Source organism: Lactuca sativa, chromosome 9 (assembly GCF_002870075.4).
Source record: "Lactuca sativa cultivar Salinas chromosome 9, Lsat_Salinas_v11, whole genome shotgun sequence".
Lineage (NCBI taxonomy): Eukaryota > Viridiplantae > Streptophyta > Magnoliopsida > Asterales > Asteraceae > Lactuca > Lactuca sativa.
The window spans coordinates 21,394,372-21,405,282 of NC_056631.2; the positions used below are offsets into that span (position 1 = coordinate 21,394,372).

The window sequence follows — 10,911 nt, forward strand, 5'->3', positions numbered from 1 at the left end:
CTTTAATTTCATTTAACTTTTCGGGGAAAATGACTTAGGAGGGTAACCAACTGTTGAGTTCGTTCTCATTTGGTCCCCTTTTTTGTACTCAATATACCATCGAACTTGTTGTTTGTGTTCACCATAACCTTGTGACCGGCTATCACAGGTCAAAAGTCTGTCAAAAGGGTTATGGTGAACGCAAACAACAAGTTCGATGGTATATTGAATACAAAAAAAAGAAAAATGACCAAATGAGTACAAACGCAAAAGTTAATTACCCTCAAGAGTCATTTTCCCGACTATCTTTGAAGACAAAAAGTTAGAAACCAAACTCTCTATTTTGACATACCACGAGAAACATTTATAAAGATTTGCCTAAAAATAAAAATTTGACACGATTTGTCCTATTATATTTTGTACAATATTGCATAGTTTTCCAAATTATTGGCACGAATATCATATACTTGTAACTTTGAGTATAAATATGTAAATTTCGTGTATTTATTTACAGAAATCCATTTTCTCCAACAAGGATATAAACTTTTTGTTTCTTCCTCACTCTGCCACGCTTCCCTTTCCTTTTGCCATCAGCCATTAAACCTTAAACCACACTCCTAATCATATAAAATAGAAATAGAGATAAAATATCCCAATCACCATTCTCCGATCATCACAATCACCCGTTAAACGACTCATTCCTGGATAAATATGAACCGCCGGCGATCCCTATTGACCGTTTTCATCTTCATCCACATCCTAGTCTTTTCTCAGACCCTAAATTCTTTCCCTTTCCCTTTTCCTAAAAAAGTTCACAAAATCGAAGGACCCATCAAAACCCTAGTCGTCTTAGTAATGGAAAACCGTTCATTTGATCACGTATTGGGCTGGATCAAGAAATCCCGCCCCGACATCGATGGGGTCACCGGCGAAGAGCACAATCATGTCAACGCCGCCGACCCTGCGTCTAGTAAAGTCTACGTTTCCGACGAAGCCGTTTTCGTAGACTCCGACCCGGGTCATTCCATCCAAGCCATCCGCGAACAGATATTCGGGTCGAACTTGACCCACGCCAACCCGGCTCCAATGAACGGGTTCGTTCAGCAAGCAAATACGATGGGTGTTGATGGGTTAGACCGCACAGTCATGAGTGGCTTCAAGCCGGAGCTTTTGCCGACTTACACCGAGTTAGTAAACGAGTTCGCGGTGTTCGACCGGTGGTTCGCGTCGGTTCCTGCGTCGACTCAGCCGAACCGGTTCTACGTCCACTCTGCAACTTCCCATGGAGCTTCAAGCAATGTAAGGAAAGATCTCATCAACGGGTTCCCCCAGAAAACAATCTTTGATTCTTTGGACGAAAACGACCTTACATTTGGGATTTATTTCCAAAACATTCCCACCACAATGTTCTTCCAAAGCTTGAGAAAACTCAAATTCATTACCAAGTTCCATGATTATGATTTGATGTTCAAGTATCATGCTAAAAAAGGTAAGTTGCCGAATTATGTGGTGGTGGAGCAAAGGTACTTTGATGTGAATCTTTTTCCGGCGAATGATGACCATCCGTCGCATGATGTGGCGGTGGGGCAGGCTTTTGTTAAGGAAGTTTATGAGATATTGAGGGCTAGTCCTCAATGGGATGAAATGGCTCTCTTGATCACTTACGATGAACATGGTGGGTTTTATGATCATGTACCTACACCTGTCGATCATGTCCCTAACCCTGATGGGATCATCGGCCCTGAACCATATTACTTTCAGTTTGATCGGTTGGGGGTTCGCGTTCCTACCCTGTTAATTTCACCTTGGATCGATAAGAGCACAGTGATCCATGAACCCAGTGGGCCAACTCCATATTCGCAGTTTGAACATTCTTCTATTCCGGCAACTGTAAAGAAGCTCTTCAATCTAGACTCCGATTTCTTGACCAAACGCGATGAGTGGGCAGGGACCTTCGAGAGTTACTTCAATCTGCGTGATACTCCACGCGATGATTGTCCAGGTTCGTTTCTAAATCCTCAAACTTAAATCAGAAAATCAACTAAACGCAATCTGTAATTATTGATATACAGAAACCCTTCCTGAAATTAAGGTGTCTTTGAGGCCAAGAGGACCGAATGAAGAACAGAGTCTCACCGAGTTTCAAATCGAACTAATTCAGCTCGCATCCCAGCTCAACGGTGATCACACTCTTAACACGTATCCCGAAATCGGAAAATACATGACCGTTGGTGAAGCCCACCAATACGCACACGATGCAATCACAAGGTTTCTGGAGGCCGGAAAAGCTGCCCTGAGAGCCGGAGCCAATGAATCTGCCTTTGTCACAATGAGATCCTCTCTCAGTAGCCGATCTTCACAAAGACGAATTCAAAGCTTTTAATTTCAAAAACCGTCAATTGTATGTATAGAAAGTAGAAACGGTTGCTTTCATGTGTGTACAATAATGGTTTAAATTAGATTTACGTAGGTTTTTTTATTAGCCGCCATTGGATTTGATGAGTGAACCACTGAGTTAACCCGGGTCAGATCGGCTGAATTTATCAATCCATAAGCCGATTCAAGCCACTGGCTTAGAATTCTCAAGCTGTCACACAATCCATGGGGGACCATGGATGTAACTATTGTTGTTGCCATGTCTTCTACTTGCTGTATTAATGATAAATTATGCAAATTCAATATCATCACATCATTATATTTCTTAAGTCACGACTTACACCCACTACTGTATGCTTGTGTGTGTGAAACAATGGAGGTTTCATGGAAACCAGTGTAACAGAATCAATCAACACCATTTACCTTCTCTTTTTAGCCTATTCGGTCTTCATATGAAGGATTGCATTTGCCTTTGGAGACGGGTTAGGGTCAAAACCTGTTTATTGGCACTCAATATTTCGCTCTAATAAACATTCCTTCAAGTTCTTTTGACCATAGTTTCTTTGTTTATCAATGGGCTTTTGCTATAACGGTTGCTCGTATCACAAGCGGGTCGATCTCTCAATGAATCACGTTTACCTTTTTTTTTCTAACCCGGTTAGTTTAGCCGGCTGTGGCCCATTGGGTTTGGTCTTCTACCCAAGGCCTACAACTTTGATGTTTGGGTCAGGTGTGAATGTGTGATCGACTTTGCAGGCAGTGGTGCAGTGCACTTAACGGGGTGGGTTGGAGTGTCGGGCAATAAGGTGCTTTAATTGAAGGACCACGAGTATGATGGTTCGATGCTTTCGGGAAGCCTGTTCAAATTTGTGGACATAACGTGACTTTGGCGGTGCTCTAGACATTTTTATTATGGTTCGGGGTTGAACCCGAGGTCATTCATGGGATTTTTGTGTCGTGTTCCGATAGTTCAAGGTAACGACACTAACAGGGTCGACTACTGACATCGTAATCTTGTTTGGTATAAGGTTACTTGTGTGCCATTGTGCATTCGATGCTCATGACATGTGCAAAGGCGTGATTGGTGAGTTTGTGGCAATCACATCGGGTTGCTCGAAGGTCGAACCATGGGCTGCAATCGTATGTGGGCTCTTTGTGGCTTGTGTTTTAATCGGGCTCAATATTGTAGCTTGAAAGTTGCATTATGATGACCCATTGGAGGCGACCTAATTACAATGTGGATGTGGGCTTGGCCCAACTAAAGCCCATCGGATGTTTCAAACGTCACTTTCTTCGATTGTGACTTTTGTCACATGTTTTCTATATTTTTCTAACAACATCTTTTCTTTAATTGATTCACACTTTAGCCTTATTTTTTCCATCATCTGTTCATATTTCTCTAATTTTATCCCTTCTGCTTACTCGCAACACCCTTTATTTCTTTTTTTTTTTTATAAAAAGAAAGACTCAACGTATGGGCCTTTTCCTATTTTATGTTAAAACTAAATCAAAAAAAAAAAAAACATAATAAATAGAATAAAGGCAAGGGTTCATCACTACATGCATGAAAACCAAAAATATGTCAAGGCGTATCTCTCTTTGATTCTCCAATTCAAATTTACATGCACATTGAAGACAATTGAATACAAAGTTCACGGGTTGGCTCAATCAATTAAATGCCACAACCCGCTCAACCCATGCATGCTCGAAACCACATGTCAGCGGTACCGCCAAAACCTAAACATGTAGTTGGTTCTTTTGACCATAGTTTCTTTGTTAGTGGTGGGGTGGGTGTTTTACATTTAGGGTTTAGGAATTAGGGACCCCTGTAGTTGCATGGAATTTTGGGTGTTTTTGGATTATGATATTGTAACAGAGGAATGTGATAGTTTTTTTTGCTATTTGATATTGTAATATCGATTTAGGGTTATTTTGGACATCTTTAGAAATATGTACCCTTTTGATGGTTGTAGTGACAATGTAATGTAGTTATCACCTAATGTTAATGTGTATTTGTTGTTTCAAAATAAAGTCATCAAAGCCTCTAAATATGGTAAACCATTAGAAATACACCATGGGCATCATTCTTTAACTATCACAAAAGGTTGACATTAAATTCATGACCAAAAGGGCTAAAGGACCAAAATAAACTATAACAACAAAGTAGTTCTAAACCATTACATCCAAATGCACAAAGTAGTCCTAAACCAAAAGATAAGTTTTTAAATAAAACACACTAACTCCTGCCTTGACTGCCACCTCCATTCCCTCCTTGACCGCTTCATGCATTCACTCCTTGACTGCTTCATGCATTCCCTCCTTGACCCTTTCAAGTCCTAGAGTTATGACCCTTATTGTTGTATTTTCCACACTTGACACTAACAAACTTTATGGTAAGTATTTCAGGTTCACTTGCACCATGCTTATGCTTCTGACTATCATACTTTTCATCTACACTTCTCTTTCTCTTGTTCTTTGCTCTCACAGGTTGAGTGTGATGTGGTGGTGGTGTTAATTTCATTGGACATGTACTTTCTGGCCATATGGATCTCCCATTTATAGGGTCCATAGTGTAAGAGTAAGCTTCCTTCTAAGTTTGAGGCTAATACACTTTGTTGACATAAGTGTAAAGCTCCCCAACTTTGTCTCTACTATCAACCATTTCATGTATTGTAGCTATGGCATGTCTGCATGGAATCTCATTCAACTCCCGCCTTCTGCATGTACATGACATATTTGTCATGTCAACCACATGTTGGTCATGCCAAGGACTATAAACTTCATACTTTGCAGTCCCATTCCATTTAGCCCTATATTGGACTGAAGCTTCTTTGTTTTTTCTTAAATAAATTTAATGTTGATGGAGTGAGTGGGCCTGGAGCTTTGGTCATCACTTTCATCACATTGCAGATCCTTTTCATATGGTATTGCCTGATGAACTCGATACAACTTATAATGGGCTTATCCCTGCTATGAATAAGCTTAATGTTGAATACCTCACACAAATTATTAAGCAATATATGTGATCCTAGTCTACATGTATTAAACAAGCACACTATATCAAATAAGTCAAATACATTGAGCACTAGTAAAGAAAAACCTAAGGTAGGGAATATAACCTAAAAAGTGGCTTTTGGCCCAATGGTGGTTGGGGGGGGGGGGGAGGAGGGTTCTCTTTAACCACTCAAAAGCATACTTATCAAACTGGCTAAGTTCATTCATGCAGTGTTCAAATTTTGGTACTATGGTTGCTGTTGCACACTGCCATAAGTGATCTTTATACTCTTTTGTTTCCCATTTTTCCTCATATTGTCATAAATATTCCTTAGACATAATCGATGCTCAACTTGTGGGTACAACTGTGAAATAGCAGGTAAGAGTCCCCTATAAAAGATTATCCCACATAATTAGTCCTACAAATGGTTAACAAATGAAAAAATAGTTATACAAAAAGAAGAAAATAGTACCTTTTATCTATCACTCATGAAAGTAAATTCAGAATTAGAATACAGCTATAAGTGCATGTAAAATAGACACAATTTTCATCAACTCTCTTTGTGAGGTATGGGTTCAACCTCTCTAAAATCCTGATTGCATTTAGTTCGGCACAGTCAATTGTTGGAGAAATGGAAAATTTCTTATTGTAAAGCCATCTTAATTTGTTTGTGTAGTTGTTGTAAATCTCACACGGAAGATTTTCCAGAAAATCATAAAAATGATGAAGGATCTTGACATCCCCTTGGAACTTCTTAGTAGACTTTTTAGGACCCATTTAACCTGTAAAATAATCATCAAACAAACCCAAACGAAAAACCATCAATTTAGCAATTAACAAAAAAACACAGAAACTGATCAACCCAGTTCTTACGTCGTGAGCATTAGAGCTCACATCGTGAGTTCGGTTCGACGTGAAAATCATAATAAGGCATTATAGAGGTAAAATAAAACCAAAAAACCATTGGGGTTTGATTAAGTTGTAAATCTAAGTCCATTAAACACACATGCAACAACCAACTCACAAGAAAAAGAACCAATTTCGACATTTGTATCTCAAGAACAAAACCTAACTCCTAAACACTTAAAATTAGTAAATTAAAAGTAATATAGCAATGGAATCGTACGCCAATTGAAATAGGAACACAAAATCAAGAAGACTTTATAGAAAATTTGAAGGAAAATCGAAGTGTGGGGACCGATAGTGACTGCGTTCGTGAGTGGTATTGTAAACAATAAAAGTCAAATGTTTGTGGTTGTTTTTCAAGTCAGCCCCCCCCCCCCCCCATCACTTTTAAAGCTCACATCGTGAGTTTGGGAGCTCACGTCGTGAGTTTTTATATGCACAAAAATTAATGATTTCTTTTATTTCCCACGTCGTGGGGCTTAATCCCACGTCATGACCAAAACTTTATTTTTCCTTTTAGTTTTTTTACCACTCATGAAATTAACCCCATACTTGATTTTTTTACTTTTCTTTTAAAAATTAAAGATAAATAAGATGACTTAACCTAAAAATTAAATGAAAATGCAAAACTAAACAAAGAAAAGGAAAAAGAAAATGCAAACTGAGCTCGGGTTGCACCCCGAGAAGCGCTTCTTTTGTTTTGAGGAGTCGTGAGTCGGAATTCTTCCCACTCTACCTTGTTGCGGGTGGGAGTGGGCTCTCCTGCTGCTCCTTCCATCTTCTTTTGTATGTTTGAAATCGCCTTAATTACACATTTTTCGAGTTTTCTTTCTTTCTTTGAGTGATGTTTTCTTCAAGCTTGCGTTTCAATCCACTGCCTTTCCCTTTTATCTTCACATCTTCTTTTTGTTCCTCTTTTTCTAACTCCTTCTTGGTAATTAATTGCTCATTTTGTTCTTACTCAATTCCCGTCTCGCTAATCTCGTCTTCTTTTTCTTTAACCAACTCTGTGACTGGATCTGGTGGTCTTGTAAAAGCAAACACCTCAAAAATCATAAGCGTTGAAATTGGATGTGTTAATGATTAATTATATTCCTGATTGCTCTTTGGGTAAAGGCTCCTCTGTAACGCCTGCAGATCCGGGCTAGTCAATTTAGAGGCAATAGGGGTCGAAAACGACTTTTCGACAAAAAGATTATTTAGAATAAATAATCTTAACCAAGTTGTAGAATATGTCACAGGGTTTCCGTACATATAAAGAACGCCGAAATCCGAGTTATAACGAAGAAGTAATGACCCGTCGAAGTTTCGCGTCGGAACCGGCACGGCGCCGAGAAGCGTAAATAGTAAATTTATGATAGAGCGAGATTTAGATTTAGCGCTCTAAACGAAAGTCGTAGAATATGTTAAACTAAGAACTTCGATAAAAAGAACGCCCAAATCTGACTTCGTATGAAGAAGTTACGATTTTTCGAAGTTTCGGATTAACAGTGTACAGTCCGAAATTCGAATATTAGATCGAGCGATTTTTAGCCGACACAACCTAAACGAGAATTGAAGATCTCATTATTAGTAGTGTAACAATAAAAAGACAGACGAAAATGGACATCGGATGAAGAAGTTATGAGATTTTAACGGACCAATCCTGTCCCGACCTGTTAAAAATATAACTTTAAAAATAAAGTCAAAATTAGCCGACGGAGTCTAAACGAAAGTTGTAGAGTACGTCTCCACCTACGCGTGGATATAAATAACGTCAAAAACGGAGTTCGTATGAACGAGTTACAAATTATAATAGCATATTTACGTATTAAAATAAAGTATAAATCATATATACGTACACATATATATACATATGTATATATCATTAGAAAGGTATCGACGATGCGGTCATTATAAGACTAATGTTGAGTTCTTTCGACATTAGTTTAGTGCAAATATCATTAAATCTATTTAAAATAGTATTATAAAGGGGTGTTTAGTTGTTTATATAACTATAAGGTCATTAAGTAATTATGGAGGGTAGTTTTTGTAAATTCAATTACTATAAATAAGAGGCTTGGGCTCTCATATTTCTTGCACCATTCTCTTGATTCAAGAGTCTTTCTCTCCTTATCCCCCGAGCATTTCGGTCCCTCGTGATTCGACTTCTCTTTCTGTAGTTTTAGTATAGTAAGGTGAGCGCTGAAGCGTTGCACGAATCTTTCTTAGAAAGATTCAGCGACGAAGTTCTGCCCCTACAGAGCCCGACTCCTAGCTAAAATCCCCTTGTAAGTAAGTTATGCTTATCCTATTTTAAATATAGTTTATATTTAAAATTAGTATTGTTATTATAAATTTATAATAAATATTTGAGCTATTATTATGAATTATATAAGTGTCGTTATAATATCTTTTTAACTACTCGCGATACGGGGAATCTGGTTTAAAGGGCCGCATAGGGTTGTTGGATTTCAGAAGTGCTATATGCCAAAATGGTCATACCCTCCGGTGTTTTATGTCTGGCCCCTGTCTGTACATAGTGGTTGGAAAGTATTGTTTAAACGCTTATATAATAATAATAATAAGACTAATAATTAGTCACGGTAAATCTTAGACTAAAATCTAGTGGTAATAATACTAGGTTTCGTCGAAGGAAATTATTTTAAAGTAAACGAAGCGCTGTCCGAGTACCGAGTCACCACCTTCTCAAGTGAGTGCATGGTCCCTTTCATCTTACACATAGATATGAAGTATTTTAAATATAAATTACGTGTTACGTGTGCATATTGTCTTAATACTTGTTGTCTATGCTGGTGAAAGATTTTTATACATGTTTTAAATGATGTAAACTGTATAAAGTATTTTATATCTACAAAATATGTTGCGTAAAACATGGGTAGATGAATGATGAGGGATAAAAGCTGAAATAGAGGAACATTAGTAGTACGGACCTAGTGCCCTATAGGTAATACATTGGCAGCAGTGGACCAAGTACCCTATAGATGAGCACTGGCAGCTGCGCCACAACCCGTAGATGTTTTAGATCTATGGTAAACGTCCTAGCAGCTGCGCTCTAAGGACAGTATCAACAGTTGTGCCTAATAGGGAGCCTTATGACCATGACAGTGGCGTTAAAAGGTCAATACCGGCAGGAGCGCCTCATAGGAAATGTCCCAATTCTGGCAGCTGTGCCTAAGTGACAAGATTAGCAGCTACGCTTGACCAAAGTGTCATTGGCAACAATGGACTTCATGTTGTTTCCTTAGGATGATCCTTAGGAATGAATGAATGAGAAATAGCTGATTCTTAGGGTAGATCCTTAAGAATAAAGAAGATAATGGGGATGGGTAATTGGGTTGATTATTTGATTGTTTAAACATAATAATTATATTATTGTGGGTTGAAAACCCTATGTACTCACCAGGTTTCCCAACCTGACCCACTCAATTTATTTATATCACAGGTGTTGATATGAAGTGACATTACACTGAGAGATTTAAAGAGATGTAGATCACTAGTGTAAATAATTGTAAGTTCTGTTTATGCTTATGTTTCTGTATTAACGATGACATCCCAAACGTTTTAAAATGAAATAAATACGTTTCTTCGAAAATGTTTTAATAACGTATTTACCATGTTTTTCTGGGAACAAATTCCGCAACATTTTTATAAAATGAAGTACTCTGATTTTTATAAAGCATAAACAACATCGGTCTTTTCTGGCCGTGAAAATGGGGATGTCACATCCTCCTATTCCTCCCACACTTCTTCTTTAACACTTTTAACTTCATCATGCTTAAGGAACTTTGAGTTTCCTTGTTTTACCAAATTTTCATTGGTATGAGATAGGAAAGGAAAAGGCAGTCGATACGGTTCAACGACCGAAAAATCATAATTTTCTTTTATCGTCGATGACATGACACTATTGCCTCCACATCTTGGCGACTGGATAGAATCACGACTATTTTCTTCTTATATTTTTACTTTGAGTGACTAGTTAGATTGTTCTTCGAGGACCTCCATATGCACCGATTCTTCCTCTTCTTTTGTATAAACATCCATGACTTGAGAGATTGGGATTGGCTTGGTTTTTCTTGAAGGTGCATCCGATAGCTTTTCTTGCACAAGCTATGTTAATTGCCTGACTTGCGTGTAGATGCTCAAAATAGATTCTTGTTGTTCTCTAAGTATTGCATCTGTAGCATCATGTCGTTTCTTGCTAGCTTGCATGAATCTAAATAGCATTGACTTGAGAACATTTATTTTGTCGGATTGGACCTGTTCTATTTGGTAGAGATCATGCGTTAGTTGTTGAATTTCTTTTGCATCTCGATCTCTCTTGTACTCCAACTCACAATCCTTTATAGAATGAGGTCCTCCACAAGCTCCGCATTTATCTTGAATAGATCCGCCCAATTTTATGATCTTTTCTTCCATTACGCTGAGCTTTGCAATTACTACACCGATAGCATCTTGACCTCCATCTTCACTTGATTTTTCTTTAGTGAAATCCTCCTTTGGGTTGTGATACTCTCTGGAATGCTTAGAGAATTATTCAATCAAATCTTTATTTGTTGTCGGATCCTTCGTTTTCAAGGGCCCTTGCGAGTCTAGAATTTGACGAGTGCACACTGACTCCATCATAAAATATCCATATTTCTTGTTGCACATTG

At 38.2% G+C, this 10,911-nt stretch overlaps 1 protein-coding gene and 1 pseudogene across 1 annotated transcript; both read left to right on the forward strand.

Annotated features, from left to right (window-relative positions):
• The first annotated feature begins 502 nt into the window (after positions 1-502).
• Positions 503-2,684, forward strand: LOC111880064 (non-specific phospholipase C1). Its single transcript, XM_023876475.3, has 2 exons — positions 503-1,981; positions 2,052-2,684. The coding sequence occupies exons 1-2, from the start codon at positions 691-693 to the stop codon at positions 2,360-2,362; spliced, it is 1,602 nt and encodes a 533-aa protein (XP_023732243.1). The 5' UTR covers positions 503-690; the 3' UTR covers positions 2,363-2,684.
• A 44-nt stretch (positions 2,685-2,728) lies between these two features.
• LOC111880066 (ammonium transporter 1 member 3-like) lies at positions 2,729-3,844 on the forward strand (annotated as a pseudogene).
• The last annotated feature ends 7,067 nt before the right edge of the window (positions 3,845-10,911 follow it).

Bases quoted from the DNA above. Each gene is read 5' to 3' on its own strand.
- LOC111880064 (XM_023876475.3), top strand. From the start codon at position 691: ATGAACCGCCGGCGATCCCTATTGACCGTTTTCATCTTCATCCACATC. The intron at 1,982-2,051 runs GTTCGTTTCTAA...ATTGATATACAG, and splicing joins TCCACGCGATGATTGTCCAG to AAACCCTTCCTGAAATTAAG.